Source organism: Podarcis vaucheri (assembly GCF_965113315.1).
Source record: "Podarcis vaucheri genome assembly, chromosome: 10".
NCBI lineage: Eukaryota > Metazoa > Chordata > Lepidosauria > Squamata > Lacertidae > Podarcis > Podarcis vaucheri.
Window position 1 is genome coordinate 8,132,271 of NC_138748.1, and position 20,461 is coordinate 8,152,731.

The 20,461-nt window shown below is 42.0% G+C and overlaps 1 protein-coding gene across 3 annotated transcripts in view; it reads right to left on the minus strand.

The window, feature by feature from the left end:
• RELN (reelin) overlaps positions 1–20,461 on the minus strand; it is a 296,722-nt gene that overhangs the window by 221,001 nt on the left and 55,260 nt on the right. For all 3 annotated transcript variants that reach the window (XM_082239382.1, XM_082239381.1, XM_082239383.1), the window contains one exon: positions 9,019–9,154. In XM_082239382.1, coding sequence (XP_082095508.1) covers positions 9,019–9,154 — 136 coding nt within the window. The remainder of the gene's footprint in view (positions 1–9,018; positions 9,155–20,461) is intronic.

Genomic DNA, 20,461 nt, shown 5'->3' on the forward strand with positions numbered 1-20,461 from the left:
ACCCTTGCTGATTTTTATGCATTTTTTTAATTTAAAAGAATTTGTACTGTATACCACTTTTTTATTTCAAAACAACCACCGTCATCCAAAGTGGTTCATGCAGTTGTAAAATGAAAATATGATAAAAACAAATAAATAGAACAATAGTATACCTATTCCATAAATTCAACCTTAAAAGCAATTTTAAACGTTCAGAAGGTATCAGAGTCTGCACCTCTTGTTGTGAGATGGTCTTGCATGATACGTACATTTTAAAATAAACAGAGATGGATGTCCTATGCTTGACACCAATTTGGCACCTTTTGCTTTCATTATATATAATTTGCATGCCACAGCGGAGGCCTAGGAACCCTGCAGTGGATCTGGGATGCATAAATTCAGATACAAAGCTTGCAGACTGCTGCCCTACCTTCAGAGAACACTTTCTGAATCAGCTTGTCAGCTGAGGAAAGCAACTGTTCTTTTTATTTATTCATTCTCTCAACAGTTTCTATGGGGCTGGATCCTTATAGTGTCATAGAGAATTCAAAGCATAGGGCATAGCATAAGCCCACTTCATTTGTAGCACTAGCCGGACCAGCTGGGACTTATCATTGTCCCATACAACCTGTGAGTGTGTCCTTAGAACACACCTCATGGCTGCGCGTTGTAGGGAGGAACAGCTGTGATGTCCAAGATTTCTTTCAGAGAAACCTATCTGCTTATTAGTAAACATCTCAATGAGAAACTCATAGAAAGCTTCTTAGAAATGTCTAGATTCCCCAGAACACAGTTTAGAAACTGGAGATATTGGGGAAGATCCTATCAGTTAAGGGTAAATTGTTCTTAGTATTTATGAGCTTTCTTAGGAAATTATGATGGGGGGCTGGAACACCTAATATGTTTTCCAAGGTCTCTCCTGGTTAACAAGGTTTTTAGTTTTGCTTTTAGTTTTATTGTTGTAAAAAATACCTATAGTGATTTTTTATGTTATATAAACATATATAACATCAATACATCCTTCAGACATTTTTTTTAAAAATGTGTAATAACAATTACATACAATACTGCATTTTGGGTCCCCCCAAAGTGACTTACTATAACATTATGGCAATGTACAGTATACATGTAACACAAAATAGGTTCTGAGGCTGGTTTATTCCAACAAGCCACAGTTAGATTAACTACAGTTTAGAATTTGGACAACATGGTATAACTGTGGTTAGTGCAAAATTGAAGCAAAAACTTCCAGTCTCTTCCTTGGTGGCTGCTTTAGAAGAGGACAGGGGAGAGGAAAGTTCAGAAGGCCAGGGATTGCTGCAATTCATTCTCATAATACTAAACAATGGTTTAAAGCTGCATCTGAACACAACAGCTAGCATCTGCAGCCTGCAAAGCTAAGAAGATTTACAATGTACATAAGCACATGACATGTCATAGACCAGGTCCCCTCATTGTAGGCTCACTGCAGGGGGTCTGATGTTGCTTTAAACAATATAAGTGCAGTTGTCTTTGGTGACTAAATATTGCCAATATTTCAAATATGAGGCATTAATTTTTCCACAACATGTAATTGCTACTGGAAATTTACTACTAAAAATGGATATTTTCCCCATAATGTAGTTATGGGACTTTCTGTAGTAAATTCATCTAGAATATCAAGCACAATTTGCTTGGGCAATTTTCAAGTAATTGAAATCATTTTTGCAACCATAGTATGCAAAGTCATTTATTAAAGCGTGAGGCTTTAACATTCAAAGGTATAATGGCATGTCTCTCTCTGCTTAGGAGTCATTATCATTGCCAATGACAAACGAATGTGAGCACAAAGTACCAAACTGTAACAGCAATGTCTAATTGAAAAGCATTAAGGATTGTTCTATGTAGATTTCCTCAGTAATACTGGTGTAATTTAGTGTTGAACATGGAAGACTAGCTGCAGCCAGGACTCCAAAGTCAACATTCCCAGCAGTCTTAATGCAGTTGCTATCAATTGCAGAGGGTGCCATGACCCCATGCAGGCCCCCCCCCCGGAGCCCTTTAACAGGGTACCCACATGACTAAGGATTCAGCCCAATGCCGTATCCACCAAAGTTGTGATGGTTGCTATGAGGTGGGCTATTTGCTTGCAGGAGAAAATCTCTCCCTGACCAATTAACCAAAGCAAGGTCCTTACGCCAACTTGCCCACTCCCCCACCAAGCTGGTCCCTAACAGTCTGGGTGGGAAGGAGACAAATTCTGTGTTAATCAGCCAAGAGGGTGGTCTGTTCCAGGTCACCTTCCTAAATACCCCAGGTGTGGGCAGGACACAGCCCCTGTGCCCATGCCCCAGTAGGCATGTGGGCAAGGCCTGCTCAAAACAATGTGTCTGTCACTTCTGGAGGAGGGTGGCATCAAATGGTCACCCCCTCTGGAGCCCCAGGTGAGCAGGTATTTTGCAATGGGTGGGGAAAATAGAACTAAATTCATGGTTCCTTTTTTGGGGTGGCAACTGCACATCTTAGCACTATCCTCCTTTTAACATTTTTATAGTAGCTGGGATTGTCTTTAGCACAGGTCTGGTCAGTGTAAACTAAAGGCTTGGCGTTCAGTGATTATCGGGCAATTTAGGATTAAGAGAATGGTAAAAAAGAAAAGCACTGCACAGCCATAACCTATGAACTTTTCTCAAGCAAAAAGCAATTTAATTAATGTTCCTTGGCTCAAGTTGACCATCAAAAAGCATGGTTATCAGCTAATGAAGCATAGGCTGTTTAGAAAGACTCTAAGGATAAATGTCAGCCATTCATCTTTATTTTTTATCATTTGTGCTGAAGTTTTCTAATAGTTTTTCTTAATAGCAGGCAGACCCAGTGATGAAATCCAGGGTATGGCCATGGTATTTGAAAGCTGTTATCTTCTTATAGCTCTCAAGGACAGTTTGGTAGCTTCTGTTCAGTTCTCAAGGAATAAACACCAGCATTACAAAATACTGGGAACTAATTAGCAGACCTGTGATCTGTGTCAGTGGAGAAGTTGGAGATGAATTAACATTAAGAGTGAGCTAAGACTAAGCAGAGTCATTCTCGTCCCAGTATCAGTGCAGGGAGGCTTATTTTCCAGTCTCATTGATAAACATGACTCTCAACTTTCCCAGATGCTAATTCACTCTATGTTGAACACTTTTTACACATGATGCTAACCTTAACTGTTTACGGCGTGGTAGGATTTTTTAAACCAGAGATGGCTGTAGGGTTCCTCCAAAACGCACTCAAATAGCGCAAGTGACATGTTACACAGAAACACATGCAACAAAACCCTGATGGCAGCTTCTGTTAGGAACAAGTAGCTTCAGGAAGGCGTAACTGGAAGTGCCTTGGATAGCACAGCTGCAGATGGAAAAGAGCAAGGGGATGAAAGGTTGACTCTCCCCAACTCTAAACTGCTCCCTTCTGATGTTCATTTTTCCTGAATAGAAGTGGCCATTGAAGGGGTGTATAATGCAGGGATGTGGAACTCGCTTCCCTCCAGATGATGCTTGATTCCAACTCCCACCAGCATGGCCAGTTTGGAGCCCAACAACATGGAGGACCACAGATTTCCTAACCCTGATGTAACATGTATTTCTGTCCATGATGTATGCTGAATAGTAAATAAAACATAGGAGAAAATGGTTGTTGTTGTTGTTTAGTCGTTTAGTCGTGTCCGACTCTTCGTGACCCCATGGACCAGAGCACGCCAGGCACTTCTGTCCTCCACTGCCTCCCACAGTTTGATCAAATTCATGCTAGTAGCTTCAAGAACACCATCCAACCATCTCATTCTCTGTCGTCCCCTTCTCCTTGTGCCCTCCATCTTTCCCAACATCAGGGTCTTTTCCAGGGAGTCTTCTCTTCTCATGAGGTGGCCAAAGTATTGGAGCCTCAGCTTCACGATCTGTCCTTCCAGTGAGCGCTCAGGGCTGATTTCCTTCAGAATGGAGAGGTTTGATCTTATTGCAGTCCATGGGACTCTCAAGAGTCTCCTCCAGCACCATAATTCAAAAGCATCAATTCTTCGGCGATCAGCCTTCTTTATGGTCCAGCTCTCACTTCCATACATCACTACTGGGAAAACCATGGCTTTTACTATACGGACCTTTGTTGGCAAGGTGATGTCTCTGCTTTTTAAGATGTTGTCTAGGTTTGCCATCGCCTTTCTCCCAAGGAGCAGGCGTCTTTTAATTTCGTGACTGCTGTCACCATCTGCACTGATCATGGAGCCCAAGAAAGTAAAATCTCTCACTGCCTCCATTTCTTCCCCATCTATTTGCCAGGAGGTGATGGGCCCAGTGGCCATGATCTTCGTTTTTTTGATGTTGAGCTTCAGACCATATTTTGCGCTCTCCTCTTTCACCCTCATTAAAAGGTTCTTTAATTCCTTTTCACTTTCTGCCATCAAGGTTGTGTCATCTGCATATCTGAGGTTGTTGATATTTCTTCCGGCAATCTTAATTCCGGCTTGGGATTCATCCAGCCCAGCCTTTCGCATGATGAATTCTGCATATAAGTTAAATAAGCAGGGAGACAATATACAGCCTTGCCGTACTCCTTTCCCAATTTGGAACCAATCAGTTGTTCCATATCCAGTTCTAACTGTAGCTTCTTGTCCCACATAGAGATTTCGCAGGAGACAGATGAGGTGATCAGGCACTCCCATTTCTTTAAGAACTTGCCATAGTTTGCTGTGGTCAACACAGTCAAAGGCTTTTGCATAGTCAATGAAGCAGAAGTAGATGTCTTTCTGGAACTCTCTGGAACTCAGGAGAAAATGGTACTAACTGGAAATCAAAAGATGAAAACAGGTTTTCCCTCCTTCTCTCACACATGCTTCAACATGCTTTTGAAGTTAGTTGTAATTTTTCTAATGCCCCAATCCAGCTAGGGATTGCAATTCCACTGAGGCAGTGTATACCCCTGGCTGGATGAGGAATCACTAGCAAATATGGGTGGAGTTATAATTGCTTCTGCATAGTGTTTGCCGCTGCTGAGATCTGTACTAAATAAAATGCAGCCCTAGTTCTAGTACTAGTAGTCATTACCTACTTTGGCCACAAATGTTTTACTGGATGAATGTCCGCTGTCCAGTTTGGCCTAAGAATTTAAATCTTATCAGTATCATTAATATTATGAGAAGTTTAGCTTGTCTGTGGTGGCTAACACTGAAGTATATTCTGCTTAAGAGGAACATTTCCCCTCCACTAATGCTCTGTGTTTGCACATAATGTGGTTTTATTGTCAGTTCAGTTAGTTACATAAAATTCTCTGGCTATTCCATAAGAACAGAGTGTATTGTTTATTGTCTAATGAAGGAAGGTGTTAGGTTTATTTTTTTGGTTTATTTATTTATTTTTTTAAAGCATATCAGCAACCATTATTTCACCACCTGGGCACAATCTCCCTGACAATGCACCTGTTTCTTTTTGTTCTTCAATAATAGAATAAATGTGCATATATTTATACTTGCATGCTATGTACGGTATGGGAAAGGGAAATGCCCTCACTACAGCAGCAAAATGAATTTTGACAAGCATAATGGATGGCACTATACAGAGTGAAAGAGGCCTCACAACAATCTCCCCCAACTGCTGTGATTTTTGGCCATGTAATTATGGCACAATCAGTCTATCACTGAGGCAGGCTGGAAATGTCCACTTTCAGCTGTGTTGTAGGCATGCTAGTTCCTTTGGAAATCACCTTGGAAACTGGACCTGCATGGTATGCAGAAATGGAGAAACTTACTGGAAGAATAAGAAATCAAGAAGAGAGACTTTTTAACTTAGAATGGGGAAGATTTAAGGATTATCTGAAGAACTATCATAAACAGCTTCAAACGCTAGCAGGATTGAATTGCAAATGAGCAATAAAATAATTAAAATTGAGTATAAAAGACGAATAATAAATAGATTTAAATTGGATATGTGGTGGTAAAATATATGACAAGCAACTGCAGAAAGAGGAGCGGGGTCTATAATAATATTTGGTATCTTAAATTGGATGTGTAAATTTGTATCGTTATGTTTGTAAAATGAGAAAATGAATTTTTTTTAAAAAAAAAACTGGGCCTGCATGAGTGAAGACAGTATTGTTTCTAGAGCACGTATTGAAGTAAACACAAACTTCTTATTTTACACAGTGGTACACTGTGATATCATTTAGCATATACAGGTCTCTGTCATATAGCATAATGTAACAGAACCAAGTAAGTATTCATATATCTTAAAACACACCCACCCACCCAATGAAGAGCAGAATATGTTGTCATCCCCCCATCCCACATAAGCCAGGTCACTCAGAAGATAAGAATTGCTATCTGTAGATTTGATCCTAGTAGGAGAGATTTACTGCGTTTTATGCCAAGTCTTGCAAGCTGGAGAGGATCAAAACAAAGTTGCCAGCTGATAAAACATGGAGGATAGCAATATAAAGGGAGTGAAATCTTGTGATTTTATAGAGGTGAGGAGGAAATCTCTTATGCTAGTGTAATCTAGTGGTCAAGAGAATGAGCTGAAGTCCTTTATTCATTATTGAGTTCAACCATTAACTCAAGCAAGCCACCATTTCTCTGCAATGGCAAGATAATAGTGTTGGGTTACCTTAGTGTGAATAGATGCTTTAAGACAATGGGAGTTAAGTGAAATCACACATTTATTATTGTGCATAAAACTTAGGGACGTCCAATATACTGGAGGGTTCCAAACATAGGAGGAAGCTGCAGTAGTGACTCTGTGTTGCTCTTGAATTCTTTGAAACAGTTTTTAAGTTCCTTGCATGATTTGGCATCCACCACAACTCACTTGCAGATTGGCATTGTGCCAGTGTGTAATAGGCTGTTGACAAAGCCTTCCCGGAGCAAGTGTTCGTGTGTGTTTTGCACTGGCGTGGATACCAGAAACAGAATGCAATTCCCATAATGAGGTCTCTGCCAGTGGAAAATCCAAGTTTAGGATTCAAAGCATCAACTTCACAACACGCTGAAGACTGGACTAACAACAAGAATTGTCAACTGCGTCATTTCTCCCAGTGATGACTAACTCTCGGTGTGGCGGCCTCATCCAGTTTTCCCAAGCAAATTGTTCTGCTCCTCCAAGTCTCCACAAATTTTGGTAACAGCGGCAGATATAAAACAACAACAATGCAGAGATAGTAGACAGCGGACAGCAGACATCAGCATCCTGACAGAGATGCAAATTGCCCTGTCAAATCAGTCATTTGACAAGTGGCCAATAACCCCACCTATTCAGCAGATCTGCATGGGAGACCTGAAGAGGGGTGAGGGTGAGACGGCACAATGGCACTTTCTCATCCTGGCACCATTGGGCCAGCTCTCAATTAAATTTAGTGTGACCACTTCACGGTACACCAATTACACGATTTCCTACAATTTACCCCATATTATCTAGTGGGGGACTTGTGTGAGGGAAAACTTAATGATTTAGAGTCTAAGGCAGGAGTTGATCAAACAAATACGAAAAGTTTTACAAAACAAAGGGAGTTTTTGACACAAAGTGGGTCAGGAAACAAGTTCTTTCAGGGAGAATTAAACTTAGTTACTTTAACTATAATATGTCTCAGGCTTAAACACAATATTATAGGTACAACTCTTCTTAAACTTCAGTAACTAAACATCAGTCAGCACACTTCAGGTAGACAGATATTCAGGTTTCCAGAAGAGATGGTAAAATGTTCAAATCAGTGTCTGTCACTTAGATAATACAATACTTTCAACACTATACTGCTTCCTTCACAGCTTAATCCTTTGGTTCATGAGCAAGGGGCATTTTTCCTCAGTTATCCCCTCTCTTAACAATCCCACACCTGAGGTATTCTAAATGGTATTACAGACCCAGGGGATCCCCTCTCCCCTTGTTACTGGGTTGGGAGTCTTAAGTACCTAGAAGAATTCTCTGTTCCTGGCTAGACTGACACCCAGGAAGACACCGGATCTGTTCTCCTGGCTCAGATTCAGCCCTCCCAGAACACTCCTGTCTGGATACCTTCCCCAGACCCTCAGCCTGGTCTTCCTATCCCAGCTGCGAGGCTCTGTCCTCTCCCTATGGATAGTCTCCTCAGTGAGTATCTCCTTTTCCCCTCAGAGCCCCTTCACCCTCTCTCCCAACCTGAAACCTGTCTAACCTCTCCAAACCAATCATTTCCCTCCCCCGGAACTTTGGCCAATCAGACGCTGTTGCCAGTCAACTGTTTGCTGGCAGGAAAAAAAACACTTGGTGACCCAAACTGTGGGGGTGGGGGGGTGGCAGAGAACGAGACTGAGGCCCACCTGTATTCTGGTTTCTTTTCAGATCGTATAAATCTTTCACCTTTTACCTGTTTTTTTTGCAGAACGAAGCTACAAATTGAATTCAGTTGATCAGGACAAAATTCAGTTTGCAGTTTCATCCTATACACTGGGCTGGCTGAGAAATGTATACATTGGTCCACACAGCCTCACAGACACATAAAAGAAGCATCATCTTACTCAGTGTGTTTACAGATATATGTCTGCCAATTCCTGGCAACAATTCAAGCAGTGTGGCAGTACATTTTTTTAGCTACTGCACTCAAATTTTCACTTGGCAGCAATTGGTGCGCTAGGTCAGATCACTTCCTTTATTTGGCTTTACATAGAGCTATTTATGAGTGTTTGAAATATCTCCAAGACTGTACTAAAACTGTCACGAGCTTCCTCTGTAAGCCAAGAAAGTTACCACCTCAAGTGTTATTAAATTATAAATATAACTAATGAAGGTAGCTTGTTGAGCAACAATTGATACTAGAGCAAATCTGACCATTCTCCATGCAGCCGCTATGAACCACCCATCATAGACAAAACACGGGCAAACTGCCTCTTGATTTGTAAGACTGGTAGCTTGGCTTTTTTACCAATACCAAATATTCACTGGAGACAAATCTTTCCACATATGTTGAGATTCATGGTTGAAACAATTACATGCATTTTACTTCCTGTAGCCATGCTACAAAGAACCTTAGCATTATCAGCAACAGTATCTTGACACTTACATAAAATTTACACAGCCTGTTCCTGCAGGTGGGGCAATCCAAACAAAACTGAGATTTGTTGTTGGTAGATGGCTTACGTGAGATGCAACCACACTGCACATGAATTGATTTCCAAACTGGTGATCAGACATTATTCCTAAAAGAAAGACAGAAAGTAAAGATGAAACACAGATGCAATTAAACGCAAATATTCATTGCATTGCTTCAGAAATGTTAAGTAAAAATTTTATAGCAAAGAATATTCAGTCGGTGTATCAATAGCAAATGCCATATTCCACTATTTTAAACCTTTTGGACTTGAACCTAACCTAACCTTTCCATGTGAATGTCAATCAAATTACTTAATCACTATGCTTTCCTATCTGTAATGTGACCTCAAAGCAGTTCCTTCCTCAGAATGACATTATGCTCAGTAATGGACAGGAAAGATTGCTTCAACCCTCTTCAAATAGTACATTGAATAGCTATGTCCATTTTTCCTTCCTGTTTCTTTTGAGTATATTCCACCTTTCCACAAATTACTGACTTTTAAGTGATCGTGGAACCAGACTCTCCTGGCTCCTCCTCTAGATTCATACTGTCATGGAGATGGTTGGAAAAACCTCAAATGCCATTTTGTTCAGGCTACCAATCGACACAATGCAATCAGGATTGTGGAATCAGGCCTGATAACCATGCCAGCCAGCTCCAGGCTGGTGCAGTGATTGGGTCTGGATTAGGTCTGATGCCACCATGTGACAGCAATGAGTCCGGCTGGGGTCAGAATGCTTTACGTTGGGTGTTCCTGCTGACTTCTGCCAGTGGGGAAACTGCCAGCAAACATCGTGCCCATTTGCATGTTTTGTGGCCAGAAGGAAGCTGGCTGGCCCAGCCAGCAGAGCTGAGCAGAAGGATACTTCCACTCCGTTCAAATCCTCCACAGCATGGCCTCGGCGGCAGATACCTCAGTTGGTTAGAGCATGGTGTTGATAACACCAAGGTTGCGGGTTCAATCCCGTATGAACCACCTGCATATTCCTTACCTTGCAGGGGGTAAGACTAGAAGACCCTCTGGGGTCCCTTTCAACTCTACTCAACTTCGAGGAGTCTATGTTCCAATAGGTTAGAAGCTTAACAATGTATGCATATGCATATTTATACATACTGCTATTTGCTGGGAGGGGGTGGTCTCCCATATGTTGTATGGAGTGTCCCCATCTCTTTTCTATGGTATAATGTATTTATTCATGCATATTTTTCAACTTAACAGCTAAGGAATAAGTTTAGTTAATACTAATAAGAATAAAGAATAATTTACTCCAAGGTAAGTCCCTTGTTTTCAAAGGGGCTTACTCCCAAGTAAATGCACTTAGGATTGCATCTAAACTGGTATGAAATGTTCCATTAAAATGAAGAAGAATCCACATTTTCATTCTAGCCATATGCTTGTCTTGTGAATAAAACCAGCTTTCTCTTCCCCACCAAGAAGACTTCTCAGTAACACAGCTGATCACGCAGCTATGTTACACTATACTCTGCAATGAGGTACATGGGAAGGCATACACAGAAAATAAGTAATTATATTGCATTTCTCAAAACAATCCCAGTGAGTGATAAGATATGCCAGAGGCAGAACTTGCTTTTGAAAACTAATGTGCTTATCTATTACTTAAAAGTGAATAGAACATTCACATAATTTGTGTTAAGGGCTGGTAGGTATGGCGGTGAGTCTGAGAGACCAACAACTGTGCAAATCCATAGAAAAACAAAAAAACAAAGCAGCTTTTCCACGCATCTAGGTCACCAGGGAGTATATCCAAGGTCTGCAGCAACTAAGCATCACTAAATCATATGCTACTTCAATGTGAAGAAGAACCTCTCTGAACTCCCCTTCCCTCGAGTTTTACTGTGTGTGCTCATTGTGTTGAAATAATTTATATGCTACACTACCCAGTTAGGTCTGTCTCCACCGTATATTACTTTGCTGTGAAGCTATTAGGGTTACTGGCTATATATCATGCCTGATCCAAACCTACAAAAAGAAATTGAATGAAAAGCTTAGCCATATGACAGTACGTAACATACTCTGTTCTCCTGAATTCATTATATATATATATATATATATATATATATATATATATATATATATATATATATATATGCTTTCGTAGATTTTCACGGGTATAGGAATGCAGGTTTTGGTGTCTTCGGGTGTCTTCCCGTGTAAGAGTCGGGGTGTCTGTGCGACGTTTCGACGAGGTCTCACTCGTCATCTTCAGGCTGGTGCTTTCGGCTTCTTGTTACTGGAACAGAGCAGAGTCTGGTGTTTGAGTTCCTATAAATACTGTTGAGGGGTGTGGTGTATAGCCTCCAACGTTCTGGGCAAAGAGGAAGTTCCTAGATTAGTGTGCCTTTTCTTCTTTTGTTCCTTAATTACTTGAGGGATATCTTGGGTGATTTCATGAGTGATATTCAGAATATCACTGGGTGGGTCATTAAGTGTAGATTAGTTGCTAAAGCTTTCGTGTCTTGACCTCTTGAGCTTGTGAAGAGTTTTTCTGAGAAGATGGCTGTGCTGCATTTAGTTGTGCTCTGGCTTGGCTTCGTGTATAGGGGCGAGCTATGGTTTTGTGCCTTGTGCCAGCCAGATCTGTGTAGGGATTGCAGGGGGGTGCAGCATCCGGAGGTGCCACTATAGTTTGGCTACTGGATGGAGTCTGTAATATGTCTGTGGAGAGGGTCTGGGTTTGGGTCTGGTGTGGTTGATTGGTGACGGCGTTCTGTGTGCCTCTGGTTCTGGTGTCGGTTTTTGTGGGGAGGGCTAATTTCCAGATGTCTGGCAGGCGGGACGTGTCGTCACGCTTGTTCATGTTGTGAGGGTGTTTCTCTATCTCGATGGCTTCCATGATTATTCTCTTGTGGTGATGTTCCATGTTAAAGAGCAATTTGGAATCTGCAAAATTAATTTCATGTCCTGTTTCTTTCATGTGTTGGAAAAGAGAGGAAGTTTTTTCTTCTTTTTTGACGGCATTCTTGTGTTCTGCGATACGTGCATTTATTCGTCTGTTTGTTTGTCCAATGTACGTGGCTGGGCAGACTTTGCAGGGTATTTCATAGACCCCTTGGTTTTCCAGCTGGATTTTGTCTTTTGGGTTTCTGAGGATATTGGCTATTTTTTGGTTGGTGCAGAAGGCTGTTTTGATATTGTGTTTATGGAGGATTTTGCTGATTTTGTCTGTAGTGCCCTTGATATAAGGAAGGAGGGCCATGCCATTGTTTTCTTCTGTGTCTTGGTTTTTGGGGGGTGTTTCTTTTTGGATTAGCTTCGTAACCCTGTTTTTCTGGTATCCATTGGCGATTAACACATTTGAGAGATTCTGTAACTCAGTTGTCAAGTGGTCTTTGTCAGCCAGGCGTTTGGTTCTGGAGATGAGAGTCTTGGCTACGGAGTTTATTTGTGCAGGGTGGTGGTGTGATTGTGCATGTAAGTAGCGGTTGGTGTGTGTGTTGGTGTGTGGCTCCCTAGGACACACTATCTACCTAGGACACACTATCTTTCCGGTAGATAGTGTGTCCTAGGGAGCCACACACCAACACACACACCAACCGCTACTTACATGCACAATCACACCACCACCCTGCACAAATAAACTCCGTAGCCAAGACTCTCATCTCCAGAACCAAACGCCTGGCTGACAAAGACCACTTGACAACTGAGTTACAGAATCTCTCAAATGTGTTAATCGCCAATGGATACCAGAAAAACAGGGTTACGAAGCTAATCCAAAAAGAAACACCCCCCAAAAACCAAGACACAGAAGAAAACAATGGCATGGCCCTCCTTCCTTATATCAAGGGCACTACAGACAAAATCAGCAAAATCCTCCATAAACACAATATCAAAACAGCCTTCTGCACCAACCAAAAAATAGCCAATATCCTCAGAAACCCAAAAGACAAAATCCAGCTGGAAAACCAAGGGGTCTATGAAATACCCTGCAAAGTCTGCCCAGCCACGTACATTGGACAAACAAACAGACGAATAAATGCACGTATCGCAGAACACAAGAATGCCGTCAAAAAAGAAGAAAAAACTTCCTCTCTTTTCCAACACATGAAAGAAACAGGACATGAAATTAATTTTGCAGATTCCAAATTGCTCTTTAACATGGAACATCACCACAAGAGAATAATCATGGAAGCCATCGAGATAGAGAAACACCCTCACAACATGAACAAGCGTGACGACACGTCCCGCCTGCCAGACATCTGGAAATTAGCCCTCCCCACAAAAACCGACACCAGAACCAGAGGCACACAGAACGCCGTCACCAATCAACCACACCAGACCCAAACCCAGACCCTCTCCACAGACATATTACAGACTCCATCCAGTAGCCAAACTATAGTGGCACCTCCGGATGCTGCACCCCCCTGCAATCCCTACACAGATCTGGCTGGCACAAGGCACAAAACCATAGCTCGCCCCTATACACGAAGCCAAGCCAGAGCACAACTAAATGCAGCACAGCCATCTTCTCAGAAAAACTCTTCACAAGCTCAAGAGGTCAAGACACGAAAGCTTTAGCAACTAATCTACACTTAATGACCCACCCAGTGATATTCTGAATATCACTCATGAAATCACCCAAGATATCCCTCAAGTAATTAAGGAACAAAAGAAGAAAAGGCACACTAATCTAGGAACTTCCTCTTTGCCCAGAACGTTGGAGGCTATACACCACACCCCTCAACAGTATTTATAGGAACTCAAACACCAGACTCTGCTCTGTTCCAGTAACAAGAAGCCGAAAGCACCAGCCTGAAGATGACGAGTGAGACCTCGTCGAAACGTCGCACAGACACCCCGACTCTTACACGGGAAGACACCCGAAGACACCAAAACCTGCATTCCTGTACCCGTGAAAATCTACGAAAGCATATATATATATATATATATATATATATATATATATATATATCGGCTACATAACTTAGACCAAGTCAAGGCCACTGTAGCATCTGAAACGCTCTGGTCACATATCTATGGCCCCAACACTGTCAAAGGAACACAGATAAGGATGGCTATTTCTGGTCCATTTCAATCTTGTATATGCCTATTCATAAATCCATCCTGTCATGTTTTGGATTAACCTGCAGATTTTTAAAAAAAAAATCTGCATGAAAATTTGTATTTTAATACTTATTTAAATACTAATATAATCACGATTTTATCTCATGGCTGGACTGGTAAACGGTATAACAACAACAACAACAACAACAACAACAACAACAACAACAACAACAGTTTATTACAGTCGCAGACCAGCATAAGGTAAACAGTATAAAATATTGGTTTGCAAACCAGGATCAAACCACAGTTTCCAATCTTGGTGTGTAGCCAGTCCTTAAACCATAATTTCATGGTTTGGGAGTAACAGGAAACTGTGGCTTAACAAACCCTGGAAGAAATAAATGAGAGGGAGGAGGGAGTTAATGGGACAAATGTCCTGCTGGGAAGCAGAGAGAAAGCACAAGTGAATGTGTGAGTTTATCTTTTGAGAACCAAATTCTGTTCCTTTGATAGGTTACTATTTGAGTGATTCACTGACCACCCAGTTTTAAACTGATTAATTTATCCAACTGTTAGAGATCCATGAGTCATCCTTGTGTGTTTAAAGTAGCTAAGACCTTATGTGGCAACATGAAACAGCAGCAGTTATATCCCATATAACAAATTGGTGCATTGTTGTTGTTTAGTCGTTTAGTCGTGTCCGACTCTTTGTGACCCCCTGGACCAGAGCACGCCAGGCACTCCTGTCTTCCACTGCCTCCTGCAGTTTGGTCAAACTCATGTTGGTAGCTTTGAGAACACTGTCCAACCATCTCGTCCTCTGTCGTCCCCTTCTCCTTGTGTTCTCCATCTTTCCCAACATCAGGGTCTTTTCCAGGGAATCTTCTCTTCTCATGAGGTAGCCAAAGTATTGGAGCCTCAGCTTCAGGATCTGTCCTTCCAGTGAGCACTCAGGGCCGATTTCCTTAAGAATGGATAGATTTGATCTTCTTGCAGTCCATGGGACTCTCAAGAGTCTCCTCCAGCACCATAATTCAAAAGCATCAATTCTTCGGCGATCAGCCTTCTTGATGGTCCAGCTCTCACTTCCATACATCACTACTGGGAAAACCATGGCTTTAACTATACGGACCTTTGTTGGCAAGGTGGTGATGTCTCTGCTTTTTAAGATGCTGTCTAGGTTTGCCATCGCCTTTCTCCCAAGGAGCAGGCGTCTTTTAATTTCGTGACTGCTGTCACCATCTGCAGTGATCATGGAGCCCCAAAAAGTAAAATCTCTCACTGCCTCCACTTCTTCCCCTTCTATTTGCCAGGAGGTGATGGGACCAGTGGCCATGATCTTCGTTTTTTTGATGTTGAGCTTCAGACCATATTTTGTGCTCTCCTCTTTCACCCTCATTAAAAGGTTCTTTAATTCCTCCTCGCTTTCTGACATCAAGGTTGTGTCATCTGCATATCTGAGGTATTGGTGCATTAGGAAATATCAATATTTCATTGCTGTGAGTGTTACTCTTTTCTACCTGTTTAAAGATGAGAATAATGCATGGAATGATTCTGCAACCAACTCTCATATGATAATCCCATTAAAGTCAGTGGAACTACTCAATTAACAACCACCTACTGGCATTTCGAATGAAGGCCTAAGTGTACTACACTCATATCTAACATACAGCTGCTGATTGATTTTTTTCTGGGTGATTACATTCTGCTTCACAGGAAAAAACATCCATCTAGTTTGATAGAATGGAAGAGACTTCTAAAACACTTGCTGGCTTTTGCAATCAATTAGGGGTCAGCAAGGCTTGATAAATTATTAAACATCGCAAAGGGAGCGCATACTGACAATTCTGGAAGGGTTTTTTTTCTTACTCAGCGGGTTATGTTACCTTTAGCTTACTTCAAGCACTGAAATTATTTTATAGATGATATCAATTATTTTGAAAATAACAATCTTACAACATAACAAGGAGCTAGAGAAGGTATTCACCCTGACACTAAAAGAGACTTCTATGCATTTAAATTAAAAATATTAATTTTGGAATATAGTTTAAATTGGGATGTTAGTAAATTCCTACAATCTCTTTAGGGGAAAATAATTATATTGAAGTTGGTAATTAGTTTCATTTGGTCACATCCACTCCTTATTTAAGCACCAGATCTGTGTACATAATACACAAGAGCCACTTCACAGCTTTGATATCTTGTCTGTATAAAGACAGCAAGTTCATGTAGCTTGTGTTCTGTGTTTGCAGGAGAGAGAAAGAAATATGTTAGTACCAACACCCTAAAGTTGGCCCAGAATCAAACTGGCAGCCGTGCAAACTTTGCAAGCAAGGCATTATATGCTGATGATAGTTCACCCCCCCCCAAAAGAACCTAGCTTCTGCATTCTGCAACACCTTCAGCCTCTGGATCAACCTCAAGGGTGGCCCCGCATAGAGTGCACTGCAGTAATCCAGCTGTGAGGTTACCAATGCATGGGCAACTGTTGTCAAGATATCCTGATCCTCGGTGTCTTACCAACCTAAGTTTGTAAAAGACACTCCTAGTGTACAGTGACAAAGGTAGATCTAGGAGCACCCCCAAACTACACACCTTTATGTGTAAATCACACTGAGCTGGCTTTGCTCAGTAAACTGTAATTCTGACTAACACAGTTTGGATTTGGACATAACGCTAAGCTGCAGTTATTTAAAAACAGAAACAACCGCTTCTGATCTCCTTCTCAGGGCCAGGTCAGAGGAAGAGGAGATAGGAGAAGTCCAAGGGTCATGCACACACTGGTGGAGGAACGGGGGTGTGGAGGGAGTGGCCTGCCCCCAGCACCACTATTCCAGTAGGGTGCCATCATGGTGGCTCCCCCGGACACGAGCTGTGTACCCCCCCCCGCACTGGGCGCTATGCCCCCACAGGCAGCGCATCACACCCCCAGAATGCCGCCACACCCTCACAGGCGCTGTACCATGCCCCTGGGATGTACGTCACGCCCCCCGTGGGGGCACCAGCCACGTCACCACTTGCTCTCCGCCCCCGGTAGCAGAGCATGCAGCTTCGCCACTGCAGGCACAGCCTTACAACTGTACATATCCTACACATTTAGGGTGTAGCCTGATCTTCATAATGACTATACTGTATGTAGGTTGGGACAGGGACTGCCACAATCAACCTACAGTTCCCCCTGCCCTCTGGCATGTCCACTGAAATGCCCACACTGTAGCAATACTAAGATTGCAAATGAGCCAGAAATACTAGATCAGAAGGGACAAGCTTTGGTTAGTAGCACACTGCCGCCAGGCTATACAGTGGTACCTCGGGTTACATACGCTTCAGGTTACATACGCTTCAGGTTACATACGCTTCAGGTTACACACTCCGCTAACCCAGAAATAGTGCTTCAGGTTAAGAACTTTGCCTCAGGATGAGAACAGAAATTGTGCTCTGGTGGTGCGGCGGCAGCAGGAGGCCCCATTAGCTAAAGTGGTGGCTCAGGTTAAGAACAGTTTCAGGTTAAGAACGGACCTCTGGAACGAATTAAGTACTTAACCTGAGTTACCACTGTATACAAAACTGCAACCAGTCAAATTTCCTTAGCTTCTTTTCACTGCTGGTGTCACTCTGAACTGAGTCCCCCCCCCCCGAATACAGCCAGTTCTAAATCACTTTAGTTCCTCCTCACATTGCACACATGAGGAGTTATTTTTGATAAGTAAGCCAAGAAATGTAAAGTCTAAACTAGTTTTCTGTTAGATATTACCATGCTCAATATTATTACAGGGTGGCTAAAAAAGGCTGATAGTCTACAATGCCCATGGACTATCTTTTATCAAAAGACACAGTTGCATCTGGCCAACAGTATATGGATTTACCCCTCCCCCCTCCTCCTTTAATCGTTTTAAATGACCCGAATTTGATGGGTAGTTAATTAACATTTTCTAAGAAAGCCTTTTGTCAGAATCCACTAGAGCTGTATTTTCATCTTGGGGATTTATGAGTTCAAGCTGACATGAGTTACGCATATGCAAATGAGAGCCCACTGGGAGGAGAATATAGCCTTGCATTTGCATAATTCCCCAAGACATTGAATGAGATTCCTTGTACAATTTATTAAGCATGTGTATTTGTAAAAAGGGAGGTCAGAAATGGATGCCAATGCCCGATGCAGCGACTATTAAGAATGTTCACTGACAATTGGGAAGATGCTAGAGAACAAAATGAGTTAAGTATACAAAGGCAAGGGAGTTTAGTAAATGGGGATAAGGAGTAAATACATGCATAGATGCTAAAATTAGGCAGTTACTGGAAATATTATAAAAGGGAAAATGAAATAACTTTTCAGATAATCTACTTATGTTCAAGGCCAAGTGAGATTTATCCATTCACTATGCATGCCTACAGCGCCTAGTATTAAATACCAGTTTTCTGTGCAGAAAAATAGCACAGATAGAGCAACTTTTTCATATGAATGGAAAAGATAATCTTTACACGGCAATGCATTTTATTTCAGAAAATAGTTTTCTTAACCTTTATTCCACTCTTGTTCTTCTTTGCAATTTCTATAAGTGGATTCTAAACCTGTCATCAAATCTAAATCGCCACCAAAAAGAAATAGGAACCAGGGATGTATTGGCTCACAGAATACCCACTATGCACTGCAAACTTTGCTTTCATTTTAGATTTGCAATTTCAAACACTGCTCTAGCGGCTGCCTAAACACATCCATTTATTCCAATGAGCACTTCCTCTTCTGTGATGGCTAATTAGTACATTGCTAGCCATAGGCCTGTGAACAGGGACTCTCTTTCTGTCTTCAGCACTGCCTGAGTCGGTGTATAAAAGCTGTCTTATTCTGCCATTAATGGCTAGGTAAATACTGCAGTTTGGTGGTTTCTTCATGCTAGGTTGCAGCGAATGAGTTATCACCATCTTCTTTGGAGAAACAAACTGAACAGAACCTACTTCGCCAGCCAATGTTACATTTCTGAACCATAAGCAACACTGAATAACCTTTAGAAATTGTAGCTGAAACAAACAAAATTAATGTACTATAGCCTAGACGAGGCATCAAGAGGGTAAGGAGTAGCAAGAATGATACAGAGGCACAGTACTGTTTTGTTTCCTTTTCCTAGGTGGGTGGAAAACATTTGCAGACTGCAGCAGGGCGGTGATTACCGGTGGCGGGGGGCGGGGGTTAACAATGTAAATACAGTAAAAAAGGCATGACACCAGCTTGGAATCAAAATGGCTACAACTTTATTAGTTACAGATGTAGATTGGATTTGGCATAGGCATTGAGTATGTGTCCTGAATCAGCCTCCCCAATTGCTGACTGATATATCCATTAGGGGATCTATTGGGGACGCGGGTGGCGCTGTGGGTAAAACCTCAGCGCCTAGGGCTTGCCAATCGCATGGTCGGCGGTTCGAATCCCTGCGGCAGGGTGCGCTCCCGTCGTTCGGTCCCAGCGCCTGCCAACCTAGCAGTTTGAAAGCACCTCCGGGTGCAAGTAGATAAATAGGGACCGCTTACCAGCGGGAAGGTAAACAGCATTCCGTGTGCTGCGCTGGCTCGCCAGATGCAGCTTTGTCACGCGGGCCACGTGACCCGGAAGTGTCTGCGGACAGCGCCGGCTCCCGGCCTCTAGAGTGAGATGAGCGCACAACCCTAGAGTCAGGCAAGACTGGCCTGTACAGGCAGGGGTACCTTTATATCCATTAGGGTCAGTCCTGGTGAGATGATACCCTCCATTGACGCAGATCTAACAGGGAAATCCCACCAGGATGCCAGAAGGCAGCCCTGTATCGGGAAGTTTTTAATGTTTGATGTTTTACTATGTTTTATATATGCTTGTAAGCAATCCAGAGTGACTGGGGAAACCCAGCCAAATGGTCAGGGTTCAAATAATAGCATTATCATTATTATTATTATTACAGTGGTACCTTGGGTTACAAATGCTTCGGGTTACAAACTCCACTAACCCTGAAAGAGTACCTCAGGTTGAGAACTTTGCCCCTGGATGAGAACGGGAATCACGCGGTGGCAGCAGGAGGCCCTATTAGCAAAAACACGCCTCAGGTTAAGAACGGTTTCAGGTTAAGAATGGACCTCCGGAACGAATTCAGTTCGTAACCTGAGGCACTACTGTATTATTAGTGCTTTTTTCTAAAAAATAAAATAATAATAATAATAATAATAATAATAATAATAATAATAATAAATTTTATTTATATCCCGCCCTCCCCAGCCAAAGCCGGGCTCAGGGCGGCTAACAACAATCAAATAATCAGTCAAATAATCACACAATCTAAAAATATTTCATTATAAAATTAATTAAATCAAATTGATGGCAACCAATTATGCAGAATTATGTGCAGGTTGCCAGAGGAGGGAGTC